This window comes from Phyllobates terribilis, unplaced genomic scaffold (genome assembly GCF_046119375.1).
Source record: "Phyllobates terribilis strain yellow unplaced genomic scaffold, ASM4611937v1 Scaffold_7__3_contigs__length_470593459, whole genome shotgun sequence".
Lineage (NCBI taxonomy): Eukaryota > Metazoa > Chordata > Amphibia > Anura > Dendrobatidae > Phyllobates > Phyllobates terribilis.
Window position 1 is genome coordinate 293,484,048 of NW_027362767.1, and position 17,854 is coordinate 293,501,901.

Genomic DNA, 17,854 nt, shown 5'->3' on the forward strand with positions numbered 1-17,854 from the left:
GCAAGTGGTCCCCAGCGGAAGCAACCTTGCCCATCAACATCCTGGAGATTCGCGCCATCCTCCTGGCGTTGAGAGCCTTCCATCACTTACTGGCAGCCTCTCACATCAGAGTACAATCGGACAATGCCACGGCCGTGGCATATGTCAATCACCAAGGGGGAACCCGCAGTGCCAGAGCGATGCGAGAGGTGACACGCATCCTTCACTGGGCGGAGAAAACGAGCTCCATTATCTCTGCGGTCCACATTCCGGGTGTAGACAACTGGGAAGCAGACTTCCTCAGCTGGCAAGGAATAGACTCGGGAGAGTGGGCTCTCCATCCCGAAATCTTCCAACAGATCTGCCATCGTTGGGGCACTCCGGACGTGGACCTAATGGCGTCTCACCTCAATGCCAAAGTCTCCAACTTCATGGCCAGAACACGCGACCCGAGAGCGCTAGCGGCGGACGCCCTGGTCCAGGACTGGACCCAGTTCCAGCTCCTGTACATTTTTCCACCTCTCCCCCTGATTTCCAGAGTGGTGAGAAAGATCAAACAGGAGGGAGTTCCAACCATCCTAATCGCACCGGACTGGCCCAGGCGTACATGGTACGCCGACATCGTGCGACTCACAGCAGACGTTCCCTGGCGTCTTCCCGACCGCCCGGATCTTCTGTCACAAGGCCCGTTCTACCACCAGAACTTAGAGGCCCTCAATTTGACGGCGTGGCCATTGAGACCTGAGTTCTAACCCAGGCAGGTTTTTCGCCAGACGTCATTAAAACCATGATCAGAGCTTGAAAACCAACCTCTGCCAAGATCTACTACCGTACCTGGAAAACTTTCTTTACCTGGTGCGAATCTCGTAACCAGACCCCACTCCCTTATTCCCTACCCAGGGTGCTCGGTTTTCTCCAATCGGGTCTGGAAGCCAGACTATCCCTAGCCTCTCTTAAGAGCCAGGTGTCAGCTCTTTCAGTGCTTTTTCAAAAATGCATTGCTCATAAACCGCAAGTAAGAACATTTCTCCAGGGGGTTTCCCGATTGGTTCCCCCCTACAGAAGACCTCTAGAAGCGTGGGACCTCAACCTGGTGCTGACAGCATTACAGGAAACACCCTTTGAACCCCTTAGGGAAGTCCCACTCCATCTTCTATCCCAGAAAGTGATTTTCCTCGTGGCAATCACCTCGCTACGCAGGGTGTCTGAACTCACGGCACTCTCCTGCAGACAGCCCTTCCTGATTTTTTTCCAGGACAAGGTTGTCCTTCGTACGGTTCCATCCTTCCTTCCGAAGGTTGTGTCCAGCTTTCATCTCAACGAAGAAATTTCACTACCATCCCTCTGTCCGGTTCCAGTTCATAGAGTGGAAAAGGCTTTGCATACGCTTGACCTTGTCAGGGCACTGCGTATCTATGTGTCTAGGACTGCGCCCTTCCGGAAGTCTGATTCTCTTTTCCTTCTTTTGGAAGGCGGCCACAAGGGTCTACCAGCTTCCAAAGCTACCCTTGCCAGGTGGATCAAATCCACTATACAAGAGGCCTACCGCCTCAAAAATTCACCTATTCCCGCAGGTATTACGGCACATTCTACACGTGCGGTAGGGGCCTCCTGGGCCATTCGGCACCAGGCCTCGGCACAACAAGTGTGTAAGGCTGCCACCTGGACTAGCCTACACACGTTTACGAAACACTACAATGTTCATACCCAGTCCTCAGCAGATGCGAGCCTGGGCAGACGTGTTCTGCAGGCGGCGGTGCCCCAATTGTAGGGACCCGTCTACACAATATTCGTCCATTGCTTCCCACCCAGGGACTGCTTTGGGACGTCCCAAGGTCCTGTGTCCCCCAATGAGGCGACAGAGTAAAGGAGATTTTTGTGTACTCACCGTAAAATCTCTTTCTCTTAGCCTCTAATTGGGGGACACAGCACCCACCCTTTGCCCGTTCCGGGCCGTTAAGTTGAGTTCTCATATTGGTTTTCCTTTGAGTTCTTACATAGTTGCCTTCTTATAGGCATGGTTATGTTATCTATGTTACGTTCCTCCTACTGCTTTTGCACAAAACTGAAGATGGCTGATGCCGTCCATGGGTGTATACTGCTGAGGAGGAGCCATGCTTAATCTTTTTCAGATAAGCATAGTGTCGCCTCCTAGTGGACAGCAGCATAACACCCAAGGTCCTGTGTCCCCCAATTAGAGGCTAAGAGAAAGAGATTTTACGGTGAGTACACAAAAATCTCCTTTTTCAGTTGTTTCACACTTTTTTGTTAAGTATATAATTCCACATGTGTTAATTCATAGTTTTGATGCCTTCAGTGTGAATGTACAATTTTCAAAGATATGAAAATACAGAAAAATCTTTAAATGAGAAGGTGTGTCCAAACTTTTGGTCTGTACTGTATGTCCCATTACATCTGGCGTAGAAGTAACAAAGCATTTCAGAAAAGGAACATCATACAAACAGTAAAATATGGTGGAGGTAGTGTGATGGCCTAGGGCTGTTTTGCTGCTTCAGGAACTGGAAGACTTGCTATGGTAAATGGAACCATTAATTCTGCTGTCTACCAAAAAATCCTGAAGGAGAATGTTCAGATATCTGTTTGTGACCGTAAGCTGAAGCACACTTAAGTTATGCAGCAGGATAATGATCCAGAACACGCCAGCAAGTCCACCTCTGAATGGCTTAAGAATGACAAAATTAAGACTTGGATGGCCTAGTCAAAGTCCTGACTGAGATGCTGTGGCATGACCTTAAAAAGGCGGTTCATGCTTAGAAACCCTCCAATGTGGCTGAGTTACAACTATTTTGCAAAGATGAGTGGCCAAAATTCATCCAGAGCGTTGTAAAAGGCTCATTGCCAGTTATTGCAAACGCTTGATTGCAGTTGTTGCTGCTAAGGGTGGCCCAACCAGTTATTAGGTTTAGTGGGCAATCACTTTTTCACACAGGGCCCTGTAGGTTTGGATTTCTTTTTCCCTTAATGATAAAGACCTTCATTTAAAAACTGCATTCTGTGTTTACTTGTGTTATCTTTGTCTAATTTTTAATTTTGTTTTGTGATCTGAAACATTTACGTGTGAAAAACATGCAAAAGAATAAGAAATCAGGAAGGGAGCAAACACTTTTTCACCACTGTATATCTTTGTGGCATCTGGTCATTTTGCAAACAAGTTAAGAGTAATCTACTGAAGGTCTAATGTTATGGCTATGAATGGTTGTGAATAGTCTGCAGCCCCTTTATATATCTTACAGTGGGCTTCTCTGAGAGCCCATCTGTCAGTTCACTCCCAGCTCTCAAAATCAGTGATTGGCAGCATTATATATAAGAGTGTGTTGACCAGGGCATTAGTATCAAGCCATCAAAGCGAAGCCGCTCACAAAGAGTTGTTTTCATGAATTAATATTATATGAGGGTAAAACATCACTGAATGTCTGCACTGAGGCTTACTTATATTTGCACACATTTAGCACTGGAAAACTTTGCTAGGGAGCTTGCCCACTACAAACACAGGACGGCATCCCTGAGATGCGGGAGAGGGGTCCAGAAGATACAGAATCAGTAGTGTCAGGCTTCATGAATAGCCTTTAGACATTTTAGACGGTATCATGAAGTTTCTCTTTCTCGCAGTCTTTTAAATGAAAGGACAAAACTTTATATGATAGTTCAGTTATGGAAGTCTCTCTGCACCGGATGTAAATCCTTCCAGGCATGATACGATGATGTAGAGGAAATGACAGCAAGTCCTATGAGAGATCTGCATTATCCAACAATGTTCTACCTGTTCAAGAGTTTCCAAATTCCCCTTTACGCCCACAGCAAATATCCTGGTGATCTCATGCGGAAGTCACAGGACGCCTGCTTTAATGATGAGTTCTCCTAACATGGCTATTTAAGTCAGTCCTTGTATTCTCCATGAAATAACAACTCTGCGGCTTCTTTTCTTTGAGCTTTGTGTTGTGTCATTCCTCTGTTATTCCTCCTAGAAATTTAGGAATAAATATATATAACCAGTTAGATGTGTGTCCCTGCACAGACTTAGGCTATGGTGACATGTGTCGTGTGACTCTGAAATTGCAGCGACACATTGCAGCATTGGATATAATGATTTCCTATGGTGTTGCATCGTGACCTGCGATATACTGCGACTATGACAGTCACATATGTTGTCACATGTGTTGGATGTTCTGTCGCACATGACACACTTGCCATAGACTTCAGTTGCACGAAATGTGATTTACAGCCAAATTAGAGCAACTTGTCAGAGAGCGACTGTCATCTGACACATATCGCCCTGTGACCCCAGCCCTTTACTGTCCAATCAGTAAATAATGCTTTCAGACTGTAGGGATATGCCCCTTTGACAAGAGAAATGGCAACATGTGACTTGTATTGAAATCTATGATGAGTCGTGTGTGACTTGCGACCAACGACCTTGAAAATCCAACTCGTTCACGATGTTCAAAAGCATCCATACAAGTCTGAAGGGTGACAGAGACCTGTCATTTACTGGCTGATGTCTCTGAAGTATATAGGTTTATAAGAAATGCACTTTTGTTAACAGAAAGAGGACAAGCTAGCGAGGCTGGAGAAAGCCATTAACCCATTGCTGGATGATGATGACCAAGTTGCCTTCTCCTTTATCTTGGATAACATCGTGACTCAGAAGATGATGGCGGTGACAGACGTATGTTGTATTTTTAGTTTTCTCCACAATGTTAAAATACATACATATGTCTATACATTTTATTGTTGAAGTTGCCTCCGCTGGAGATGGCGAGATTTTTACTACACGACTTTAAATGTAGATAGAGATCCTTGTCCGAGGAACACTTTTCATTTGTTTTACTTTACCATAACAAGTGTGATGATTGTTGGTAAAATAGAGGACATAAGGGACAAACTTCTGTAAAATCCTTCTATTGGTCCAGATAACGTCTAACACCTTCCTTCTCATCTACAGTCATGGCCCTTCCATCATCCCGTCAATAAAAAGTTTATTCCTGATTACTACAAAGTCATTGTCAACCCGATGGATTTGGAGACAATTCGTCAGGTTAATTATTAGTTTATTTTATTTTTTGTGTTCTTCTAGTTTTATATTTTTAAACAACTCATAAACAGTTTAATAACTTATCTTTAACTGTCTGTGGCCATTGCATACACGTCTATGAAATAAGTAGATTGGGCTATAAACAGAATGTATTCTGCGTATGGTATAAAAAAAAAACAGCAGGAACAAGCAGAAATTTTATAGGAATTCTCCATGTCCTAATTAATAACTTTTTTTTTTATTTGTAAAACTAAATGATTGCATTTATTCTTGGTCCAGAATATTTCCAAACACAAATATCAAAATCGAGAAATCTTCCTGGCCGATGTTAACTTAATCTCCACAAACAGTATGAAATACAATGGTAAGTTATGGGTGATCACCCTATTTTCGGCTGTTCCAGTTTGCTTGTATGTCAGACAGAGCCAATGTGAAAGATGTGTAAAATTTATGAAATTTTGCTCAAATAAAATGTTGATGAGGAGGATGGGACTTTATCTTTAGTTTATTTTATACGTTTTGTGATGTTACTATGTTCATTGTGTAATTACACCATAACTTATTTTATTCACAGGGCCAGACAGTCCGTATAGTAAAACGGCACAGGAAATTGTCAATGTCTGTAGCCAGACTCTGGCTGAGGTAAGCTGTGTTTGGGGGATATTAAAGCCAACCACACAACACTATGACCCCAATTCAGCAAGACCGCCGTTTTTTCACACTGATCTTGACAAGGGGGCATGTAGGAGTCAGATGGAGTAGGATTAATAAACCTAAATGAATCCGGCACGTGCTTGACGACTATCTTACTCCAGTCTTTGACTGGAGTAAGATTCCTGGCGTAATGCCTCAGCTCGTCATGACTTAGACAAACTGTGGGGTCACGCCCCTGTCCTGTCCTAGCTCCGGCCATAGTGGAACATCCAAGCACAGGATACAACAAGTATTAAGGGGTAGGTGTGAATAGGGAAAAGAGGTCAGAATAAACCAATGGTGAGTGCCTATAAACTCGCCCTCAAAGATAACCCCTACAGTTTACACCACCGGAGGTTGGCAGCCTAGGAAAGACTCGCAAAAAGGTGCCCTCGCTCACCTCATCTCACCCTGGGAATCTCTAGGGGACCCTAATACACATAAACATCCGTATAAGCAAAAACTCCCATACTAAAAGGAAGACAGACATCGACAATAGAAAAGATAAGTGACTATCCCTTATAATTCAATCCTAAGATACACATGGTGCTAATACATATTTAAATGATTCCTAAATGCCGGATTTGTAACTATAATAAACATGATGCCATGGCTACTCAGTAATTCCTAGATGCCAAAACAGACATGATACCATAGCTACTCAGATCGATGCCATATAGCTACCAATCCACCGCAACCTCGACGTGTTTCCATATCATGGATAGTGCTTCATCAGGAGGGTGAAGGAGGTAGTAATTTATACAGGAATGAGGTGATGACGCATGGGTGAAAACACTTGTTAAGAACTTGCAAACGCAAACATTTTGTAGCTTTTGACTTAACTTTTGAGTTGCGCAAAACTTTTGCAACTTTTCAAAGCTTTTACTTCAGAATTCTGGCAATATTGCTTTGATGAATCAGGAGCCATATTGTTTGCTGATTTTTGGTCTTTGTTTCCTTTCCTTTCTGGACCAGTATGATGAGCACCTAACACAACTAGAAAAGGACATTTGCACTGCTAAGGAGGCTGCCCTAGATGACGCTGACCTAGATAGCCTAGATCCGATGACTCCTGGACCTTACACTCCCCAGGTCAGTACTTGTGTGTCTGGATATTTTCCTACATGACTGAAGCCATTGTGTAAGTTTTCATTGTCTGTCTTGCCATGGCTATGTTGCCTACCTATAAGGCATTTAACGGTCACATGACAGGTCTTAAAATGGAAACAAACAATCGTCTCATAAATGAGTTGTACACTACTTGGACAACCCCTTCTTAAATGGTCGTGTCTCCAAGTACAATAAGAAAACCTTATACCTTAACCTGGCGCCACCATTCCAGCGATGACAGTGCCAGGTTTCCCGGCGCTCATGTGACATTTTTCACATCTGCTGCCTTTGGTACTTCTTCTGTTGGGACGTCCACTCTAACTGAATATTGATAAGCAGCAGCTGATTAGTGATCGTCTGCAGTGCTCCGGTGACATGACAATGAGTGGTCGCTGATTGGGGGCTGCTCATCAATATCCCATGAGTGGATGACCGCTCTGATGAAATAATAAAGACAGCAGCTATTCAGCGATTGCTGATTGGCTGCAGCGTTCACATTACTTAACAGTGGTCATGTGAGCATTGAGAGTCCTGACGCAGACATCTCTGGCATGATGCTGATGCTGGCGATAAGTATAAGCTTTGCTTATTTTACTCCGGGGACTCGGGCATCTATGAAGGGGTTGTACAAGAAGTGGACCGCCCCTTTAGAGGACACATGGGACAGACCTATTGTTCATTATCGGGGTTGCTTACCCAGCAGGTTCCTTTGCTTGTTGCATTATGTTCCCAGCCATTCATTATGCATGTGTTAAGTTACAATCCAAATATGCAGCATACTGTGACGCAAGGTGTAGGAAACACTTAGTGCAACACAAAGGGAAGAGGGAAAAGGGTGAGTGGAGACCTCCTAGGCTGATCTAATATCACCCTGTCTCACTTAATGTCCCTATATTGGCTCTTCACCAATCGCCGCACGCGAACTTCGCCCTGTCTTTCCCTGGCTTTTGGCCCTGGTTAGGGAAGGGAGGGGGATGAGTGCTAGTCGATCCCCACTGACAACTAAAGACAACAAGGTGAAACAAACAAGGGAAGATTAGCCTAGCTTTAGTTGACTTCAGAGAGATGAACACCCATCCTCATAGCTCCAGAGAGGATGAAGTAATGCACTTGCTCCGAGCCTTCACAAAGGGAAATGTGAGTATCGCCGACACCTCCCTATAGCAGACAGCAGGTATTTATACACCCAGACCAGGGTGTTAATTAGCCAGAGGGAGGTAGCCGCTGGGTCCTAGACAGACAGCCTCTAAGAAGGTGTCTGTAATGCCAAATGTAGAGATCTCCTGCAGCCAACAGCAGGGCGACTGTCTGTCACTTCTGACACACCTGTGACACATACTGGTAATGTCCATTAGCATATGTAAACTTGTTAGTGTATTTTTCTATTACATGGCAGCCTCCTGACTACTATGACACAAACACGTCGCTGAGCATGTCCCAAGAAGCTCCTTTCTACCCAGATGAAAGCAATTTATCCGCCACAGAAGCCGCCACTGCCTCCCTGGAGAAGAGAAGCTTGGTGATAATATATTTCCTTTATTATATGTTTCTACACTAACACCAGGGATTATTTGTATCCTTTTATTTTTCACTTTATTTTTTTTAGTAGTTTTGTCATTCCTACCAAAAAAGGTATTGCTTGTGTTTTCTGTAGGGCAAGCTTACAGCCTGTATTCACCTCTCTGCAATTAAAGGAACCGGGATCACATTGATCATGCAGTCTTATCTGCTGGCAGGACATTAAAATACAAGAGGAGCTAAACAAAATGATGTGTGTTTGGGGGGGAAAAATAGTGTTGGATTTTACTCATTGAAAACGCTACACTTTTTATTCTTAAAAAGAATCCGTCACCAGGTTTTTGCTTCTCCATTTCAGAGTGACATGTATAGGGACAGAGACCCATCGGTGCAGATGTATCGGTCCTCTGAATGCTGAGCTCTGTAGAACACCGCCCACATCACTGATTGGCTGAAAGCGGCCAATCATCAGTGGGGGCGTGGATGCACTACCTGGAAGCAACTTTATTAGTCTTCTAGTGATAATGTCCCTCTGATACAACAGTCATTTTATAACAAACTACAGCAAGCAGCCCAATAAGTGACACATCACTTGAATCAGTGTCTCCGTCCCTACATTGTGCTGCTTTCAGATTGGGTAGCAAAAACCTGGTGACAGGTTCCCTTTAAGTGTTAAGTGGGTGGTCCTAATCAGTGATAGACAATTGGCTCTGTATGCCCAATTATACAAGGAAGACTCAAGCACTGACTAGACCCCTAAGAATAAAAAGTACAGAGATTTCAGTGAAAAAAAATTCCCATATACCTATATATAAATCTGTTCAGCTTCTCCTGCTCTACGACATGCTTCCCAGAGATTGCATAGCATTTTTAGGCTGACCAGTTCCGTTTAAGAAGAAAGGAATTGTTTTAGCCGTCAGTAAGAATCAGCGCTCTTGGACCTCAAACGTTAATATGTTTGTTCTTTATCTGCAGATGAGACTTGGAAGAAACCGTCTAGGGGAAGATGACTCTGATGTTGACATAGAAGGATTTGAAGATGATGACGATGGGAAACCTAAGACTCCAGCCCCTGTAAGTTTCTCCTAAAGGTGTTTTGCCCAGTTTTCAAACAAACTGACTTCATTACTTTTTTTTTTTTTTTTTTTTTTTTTTTTACTTGTTTCCCTTAAATTGTCTAAGGAAATTGAGGATATTGATGGAGACTTGGCAGAGGAAGATGAGAACATAGTGCAGCTGCCTCAGGCCAGTGTTTTGTATGAGGATTTACTGATGTCTGATGGTGAAGATGATGATGATGGAACCGATGAGGAAGGAGATAATCCCTTCTCATGTAAGTACATTGTGTTCATACACAGTAATGATCTGTGTAGTTCAGATTTACTTTTCATCATGTAGCCGATTTTGTCACTTAATTATCGTACTGTTCACATAGATATCGCAGGTCGGGGTGCACAACCCTCGGAGGCCGGCAGCTACTGTGCTGCTTTCTAACCAGTAAGCACTTTCCTTGTGTGCACAGGAGGGCGCTCACTGCTTGTTACAGCAGCAGAGACTGTATGAAAGGAGCCTGGATTAAGCAATCAGCTCTCTTCCTGCCGGTAACAAGTGCTGACTGATTACGGAGACGCTCCGATCACATCCCGGCTCTGTGTGGCCGCAGCTCCTGCACTGGTGACAGTCACTAGCTATGCTCATCCCGGATTCTAGAGCAGGAGGCGTAGGTGCTGAGGAAGAGGGATGATTCTCCCCCACCTAGTCTCTCCATGGCTGTCTCATTCCTCTTTATGCTGAGGATAAAGGCCCCGATTCATCAAAGCTTTTACACCAAAAAACTGCTGTAAAAAGCTGTGAACAGTCAAAAAAAACGTGTGCAACAATTTTGTGTCTTTTGAGGTTTTCATGCCATCTTCGGTCAGCTCTGACAAAGTGGGCAGAGCTTTTGGCGTGGTAACCCCTCCTCATCAAATTCACAATCAGAAGAGGCTTTCCTTATACCACAAATCATACTTCCGTCCCTGACTGAAGTAAGATTTGTGTCGAGGTGTTAGCCTCTTAATCAGATGCCTTGCACTCCACGCCGCACCTTCATCAAAACCAATGTGAAAAATGCCAGTGTTGATGAATTGGGGCCAAAGAATTTACTATTAATTGTATTTCAGTCACGGGCATTTTACCAACATCTGTTCAGTGGATTTGTGACCAAAGTATATGATGTGCTGCATGTAGCTAATATTTGAGTGTTGCGTGTTGTGCATGTGTCTGATATGTAAAAACCTGCTGACACGTTCCCATTCATTTTTATTGAGACCCCTTAAAATACAAAGATATGACGATTCGGCCTTCAGATCAAAAATGTTGTGCAACCCTGTCTTAGGGAATTTAATGTTGCCAAATTTTTAACTTTTCTGAATTCTTACTATTTTTGCTGATCTATTTTATTTAGCCATCCAGCTCAGTGAGAGCGGCAGTGACTCTGACATTGAGTCAGGAGGAATTCGACCTAAGCAGCCTCACATGATGCAGGAGAACACCCGACTGGGGATGGAAAATGATGAAAGTATGATGTCATACGGAGAAGGACTGGAGACCTCACAAGGGATGGAAGACAGCAACATCAGGTTTGTCTAAGAACATAATGTAATATTGCATGTGTTGAGCTCACATTAAACTATTCTTTAGCGCGCACGTCTACATTAGGAATAGTATATAAGAACTCTTAACAAACTGCAAAAAAAACTGATTTACCAGAAAATGACAGCGTCATCCGTACACCTCTCCTGTCATTTCCAACTCTGAATGAAACCTAAAGCAAGAAACAAAATGTAAAAATAACAGAGATTTCTGGATGTCACTGAGAAGGTGACACAAATGAAGTGGACCACATTGCTCCGGCAGACCCTTATATCTAAAGCCTTCCTAAGATGGAAGTAATGAAGCACAAGTACTGACACTTGAAGATCCTTCTTAAAAATAGATATCATTTATTAATCTCCTAATATAAGAAAGTTGTTTTTTTATAAAAGGTGACAAAGTTAAAAATTTACACTAAATACAAAAAATGTATAACATAAACAAATCAATGATAGTTTATCCAACACCTTGAATATTGCATTTATAGTCCATGAGGGGCCCATGCAATAAAATTACTCTGGATTTTACTTATTTGTTTTGTGTTTTTCTGTTATGCATTTGTTTCAGTTTAGTGTATATTTTTAACTTTGTCTCCTCTTATATGTCTACACTTATTTTAAAAGATTAATAAATTCTATCTATTTTTACTAGGGATCCACAAGTTCCGGTATTTGTATATTCTATTATTAAACAGAATTTGACCAGTCAGGGTATTATGTGGTTTGTCTCATTGTTATACACACGTACGTGATACACTTTTATCCTAAAGACACTTTCTCATTACATGTCCTATCTCCAGTGTTCGTCATGACCTCTGATCATTGGAGGTCCAGCCGCATTTAGGATTGCAGTGGTTTCATAGTTTGCACATTGTGTGGTCCGCAAAGTGCTGTGACCCAGGATATTCATTGTTTATTATGGGTGGGTTTTGTCATTCAAAACCTTTACAAGCTGAATCCAAGAATATGTGGCCATTGTTGCATAGGATAGGAGGGAAAGTTGTTTGACAAGTTTTGCCTATTTCTCCAGTTTGCATTATTTAGCACTACCTGCATGGGGCGCCTCACTTGCAATCTTCTCTTATAATAAAGTTAAAAAAAGGAGTTAATGTTGTCTACAAAAACAATCAAAACTGTGCATGGTTTATATATTGATTGTGTAGCACAGCCCCATTAACATGAATGGCATTGAGCTGCAGATCCCATAGACGAGCGTGTTTCCATTTCTGGAAAAAATAAACTGTATTTTTTTATCTTTTATACAAATCCTTTAATTCATTTCCTACTTATTATCTTAACATTCAGAGAAAAGTACTGCTTCCAAAACTGCTAAGTGAAAATGTTAGGCCAGATTCAGACGGACGTAATTCACAGTCTGCCTATGGACCGCAATGTCTGGACTGAACGCTGGTCTCCTGACCCGAACTTACAGTCTCATATGTGGCTAAGAGGCAGAAAGTTCAGGGCAGGAGATCCACGGTCAGTCCTAGCATTGCAGTTTGTGTACGGACCAGGAAATACGCCCGTCTGAACCAGGTCCAATAAAGATTATTTTATGTAAGCGGAAGTCCTATCTTGATTTGTGTTTTATAGTTATGGAAGCTATGAGGAGCCTGACCCAAAATCGAATACCAGAGACACCAGTTTTAGTAGCTTGGGAGGCTATGAGTTATCAGAAGAAGAAGAGGACGAGGAAGAAGAGCGTCATGGGCCCAATGTACTCCGTCAGATCCAGCTATCAGAAGACGAAGAAGACAGTGAAGAGTTTACATCAATTCATGGAGATAGTGACCTGGATTCTGATAATTAAAATAACTAAGAAATGTTCACTTGTCTCTCCATGTATGTAGACTATGTATTATAAATAAATTATATTAAGGTCTTTGTTTTTCATTACATTTGAACATACGATTTCACGCCATTAGTAGACTTGTCATAAAAACAGAATGGAGTCTGTGTGGCCAGAACTTCACAATATATGTGAAATTTAGCTTTTTCAAAGTCTTTTTTGTATAAATTCTTTATTTATGAATGTTGCATAAAAGAAACAGACTTTTTCAAGGTTTTAAGCAATTGAAGCAGCTCTGTATCAGAGGTGTGTTTACCTGAGGCCACATCCCGCTGTCTTGCACTGTTAATCTGTGCAAATATTGTCTGTGAGTTTCCAGTGTAATGTACAAAGTTTTTCATGTAATGTTTCTTAATAAAGCTCACTTTGGTATACTTAAGCTTTCACTTTTTCATACTACTTAGGTCTCAAGGAAAATAAATACAGACAAATATGTATGTGTATAATGTGTGTCTGTATATAATATATATATATTTTTTATTACTTTTTTTTTTTTTTACATGCAAAAATGAATGCCAAGCAGACGTACACAGATTGTGGCTTCCCTTGGCACATTTCTGAAATTTCCTATAACCCCAATCATAAAGTCTTTGACGTACTTATACAGTACTGTGCAAGAGTTTTAGGCAGATGTGGAAAAAAATGCTGCTAGGTAAGAATGCTTTCAAAATAGAAGTGTTAATCATTTTCATTTTGTTAATTGATCAAAATTAAAGTGAGTGAATATTAGAAAAATATAAGTTTGAAAGGGCAGGGCCCTCTCCCCTCTGTACCAGTCTGTCATTGTTAGTTTCTTCTCTGTGATCTATATATGTATTTTGTATGTAACCCCTTCTCGTGTACAGCAACATGGAATCAATGGTGCTAGAAAAATAAACAAAAATAAATCATTATTTGGTGTGATCAGCCTTTGCCTTCAAAATAGTATCAATTCCTCTTTGTACACTTGTACACCATTTTTGAAGGGACTCGGCAGGGAGGTTGTTCCAAACATCTTGGAGAACTAATCACAGATCTTCTGTGGATGTAGCTTGTGCAAATCCTTCCATCTCTTCATGTAATCCCAGACAGACACATTGTTGAAGTCAGGGCTCTGTGGGGCCATATCATCACTTCCAGAATTCCTCGTTCTTTGGAATAAATATAATTTTAATCTCATTGGCTGTATGTTAGGATGGTGGTTGTGTGCAGAATATAGTACGAAGAAGGATATACACTACTCCTCTTTTATTAGTGCCCACAAGGTGCAAAATCAATAATATAATAATTAGAGTAACACCTAGGCACAGTATAAAGTCCGTAGTCAACGATTTATTTGAAGTTTTCCAAATTTATTGCAAAATGGTTAGAAGTCTGTCTGACTAACGTTTCGGCTATCAAAAGCCTTTATCAAGGTTATCTGCATACAACAAATTTATCAATTGTTAGTATGTTAAACTAAAAGTAAAAAGGAATGCAAAAAGAATTAACAAACAGAAATACATCAGTCTGCATACAGTTGGCACAATGTGTACACAAAATATTGAAATAGCCAATATAAATGAATGCAGATGTGATGGTGAAGACACTGGAAAGAAATAAGGGCCATCACGTCCAGGTAAGATCCGTTCTGCAAACGAATCAAGTAATAAGCAAATAAACATAAATGTAATATATAATTAATGTAATATATGATTAAGAGGTCCTCTGCTATTGGGAAAGTGGAGACAAAGACAAAGAAAAAAAAGGGGAAAAAAGGAAAGAAAGGAAAAGAGAAAAAAAGAAAAGGGGGAACAGAAAAGAGAAGGGTACTAAAATAAAATGCAAACGATAACATAAAATCAAGTAAAAATTAGAAAAAATGGAAAAATTAGAAAAAATTAAAAATGAATAATCATATAGCAATATCATGAGGCAGGGAAGGATAATTACCTGTCCACTAAGGCTGGAGAAAATAAGGATATCTATAAGGAGCATAATATATATTATTAGTATATTCAATGGATAAAAAATCCAAAATAAATGAATGGATAGTCCCCAAGGTTATCTTAGCAGTACCTGGTAAATCCTGCATGATCCATATAATGACTGGTGGCCGGGTACGGGCGGTGTGTGATCTCTCATAAAAGACGCCGGTTTATATGGAGCCGAAGGCGGAAGTGCGTGCCCGGCAACGCGAGTCAGCTGTGCGGTGACGCGCAGAACGGAACTGCGCATGCGCCGGACAGGCAGGGCCGGAAAAAGCCGATAAGAGCCGAAGCTTAAGAGCAAGGCAGCCGGGACAGGGAGAGAGAACTGAACCGGGTATGCACAAGGCATTTAAAGAAATAGAAGAATGGAATAGAAGCAAAACCAGAGAGAAGGGGAACACAAGGAAAAAGGAGAAAAGAAGGGGAAAAAAAAGGGATTAGAAGACAGTACAACCTACAGGTGCCAGGGAAAAAGGAAAGAAAATAAAATAAACGGGAGAACCGATAATTAAATAAAGTAGTTGGGAAAATAACCAAATAATGAAAAGAAATGAATAGGGGGAAAGTAGAGAAATACTAAGGGGCCAAAAGAGGGAAACCACGAGAAATAAGGGAAATAGAGAAGAAAACAGAGGAACAAGGGGAAAAAGAAAGAAGCACAGATGGAAAAGGGAAAGAAAAGGAGAAAGCAAAAACATAATACTTGAAGGACCCTTAATTGACCTGTAAGACATAAAAGCAAGTGTAAAAGAAAATAATTTTTTTTATATATAAAAAAATTCTCACACACATTTTGTGGGTATATCAAAACTAAGATGGCATATGTAACAGGAGGTACAGTCCTAAAGGAGGAAAGAGGAAAGTCAAATAGAAAATTTCATATTCCCTATTTAGGCCATAAGGTTCCAGTGTATTCAATCTATAAATCCAATATGACTCTCTTTCTTTCAATCTGAGAATTCTGTTTCCACCCTGCCTAGAAAGAGGAACATGTTCCAGAACCTGGAAACGAAGCTGCGAAATATCATGCCCTCTCGAAATAAAGTGTGGCGGTATAGGTAACATTGTTCTCTTACATCGTATCGTAGATTTATGTTGAGAAATGCGGTCTCTGATATGTTGGAGGACATTTGATGAGGTACACGACAAATGACGAGTCACATGTAAAAAATCCGCTGATAGGGAATTTCTTTCCCGACCGGGGATGTGTGAACGAGTCACCTTTAGAAATATTGGAACAATGGAGACATGGAAATGTTCCCTTTCTCTGCGTAGCCAAAAAGGTCTGCGTGTCCTTAATCACTTTAGAGCCAATATCGGCCCTAACCAGCATATTACGGAGGTTCCGGGTTTTTTGTGACATATCCGGGGTGGTTTCTGAAATTCAGATATGTTGGGGTAGGAGTTCCTTAAAAGTGCCCAATGGGTATAAATGGCTGTATGAATGGCACGCATTAAAGGGTGATAGGTATTTGAAGAACCTAGAATATAAGACATATTTTCAGTTGTTTCACACTTTTTTGTTAAGTATATAATTCCACTTGTGTTAATTCATAGTTTTGATGCCTTCAGTGTGAATGTACAATTTTCATAGTCATGAAAATACAGAAAAATCTTTAAATGAGAAGGTGTGTCCAAACTTTTGGTCTGTACTGTATGTGTCCAGAAAATTAATTTTATGGGGGTGAGAATGTAGCGTAAAAGTTAAACTCAGGACCGCAAGGTTGACTACATCAAAAAAAGCATCCAGTGTGGTTTGCTCACCATGCCAAATGAGAAAAATATCGTCAATGTATCTTTTCTCTTCTTTTTGCCTTTGTCTCCACTTTCCCAATAGCAGAGGACCTCTTAATCATATATTACATTAATTATATATTACATTTATGTTTATTAGCTTATTTATTACTTAATTCATTTTCAGAACGAATCTTACCTGGACGTGATGGCCCTTATTTCTTTCCAGTGTCTTCACCATCACATCTGCATTTATTTATATTTGCTATTTCAATATTTTGTGTACACATTGTGCCAACTGTATGCAGACTGATGTATTTCTGTTTGTTAAAGAGGTATTCCCATCTCCAAGATCCTATTCCAATATGTAGTAGGTGTAATAATAATAATATTACCAAATACCTCCAATTAGAAATGTAATATAGTATTTCTGATTCGATATTTCTCTTACCTTATGTGCAGGCATCGCAGGACCTTAGGTATCCATGGTTATGACCACTAGCATCTAGCTAACTAACTGTGACTTTATCAGTGGACGTAACCATGGATACCTAAGGTCCTCCGATGCCTGCACATGAGGAAAGAGATAGTAAATCAGAAAAAATATACTACATTTCTAATTGGAGGTATTTGCTAATATTACTATTATTACACCTACTACATATTGGGATAGGATCTTGGAGATGGGAATACCCCTTTAATTTTTTTTGCATTCCTTTTTACTTTGTTTTGTTTAACATACTAACAACTGATAAATTTGTTGTATGCAGATAACCTTGATAAAGGCTTTTGATAGCCGAAACGTTGGTTAGAAGTCTGTCTTACTATTTTGGCAATAAATTTGGAAAACTTCAAATAAATCGTTGACTACGGACTTTATACTGTGCCTAGGTGTTACTCTAATTATTATATGGTTTTATGCAGAAAACATTTGGAGGCAATCAGACGCCTCCCTGATGGAATTGCATGATGGCTAAGTATCTGTATTTCTCAGGATTGAGGACACCTTTAATTCTCACCAATTCTCCAACTGCATTTGCTTAAATGCAACCCCAAACTTGAAAGGCCCCTCCTCCATGCTTCACTGATGCCTGCAGACACTCATTATTGTACCACTCTCCTGTTCTTTGGGAAACCAACTGTTTTCAGTTATAGAGAAATATGACACATTTTGACGACTCAGTCCAGAGCACCTGCTGCCATTTTTTTCACCCTAGTTTCTATGTTTTCATGCACAGTTGGCCTCCCTTGGCCTTGTTTCTATGCCAAAGGTATGGCTTTTTGGTGGCAATTCCTCCATGAAGACCACTTTTGGCCAATTTTCTCCAAACAGTAG

General features: G+C 41.0%; 1 protein-coding gene and 1 long non-coding RNA gene across 2 annotated transcripts in view; one reads left to right on the forward strand and one right to left on the reverse strand.

The window, feature by feature from the left end:
- The window catches only part of TAF1 (TATA-box binding protein associated factor 1), a 55,119-nt gene extending 41,391 nt beyond the window's left edge, over positions 1-13,728 (forward strand). The window contains exons 31-40 of the mRNA XM_073641006.1: positions 4,544-4,666; positions 4,943-5,035; positions 5,312-5,396; positions 5,607-5,674; positions 6,701-6,817; positions 8,232-8,354; positions 9,329-9,427; positions 9,536-9,686; positions 10,800-10,974; positions 12,580-13,728. Of these exons, the coding sequence (XP_073497107.1) occupies positions 4,544-4,666; positions 4,943-5,035; positions 5,312-5,396; positions 5,607-5,674; positions 6,701-6,817; positions 8,232-8,354; positions 9,329-9,427; positions 9,536-9,686; positions 10,800-10,974; positions 12,580-12,796 (1,251 nt within the window). The 3' untranslated portion in view covers positions 12,797-13,728. The remainder of the gene's footprint in view (positions 1-4,543; positions 4,667-4,942; positions 5,036-5,311; positions 5,397-5,606; positions 5,675-6,700; positions 6,818-8,231; positions 8,355-9,328; positions 9,428-9,535; positions 9,687-10,799; positions 10,975-12,579) is intronic.
- On the reverse strand, positions 12,588-15,001 carry LOC141154684 (uncharacterized). The gene is made up of 3 exons (XR_012247461.1): positions 14,873-15,001; positions 14,747-14,778; positions 12,588-13,965 (listed from the first exon to the last, which is right to left on the reverse strand). It is a non-coding gene; the product is annotated as an uncharacterized lncRNA (long non-coding RNA).
- Positions 15,002-17,854: the final 2,853 nt, after the last annotated feature.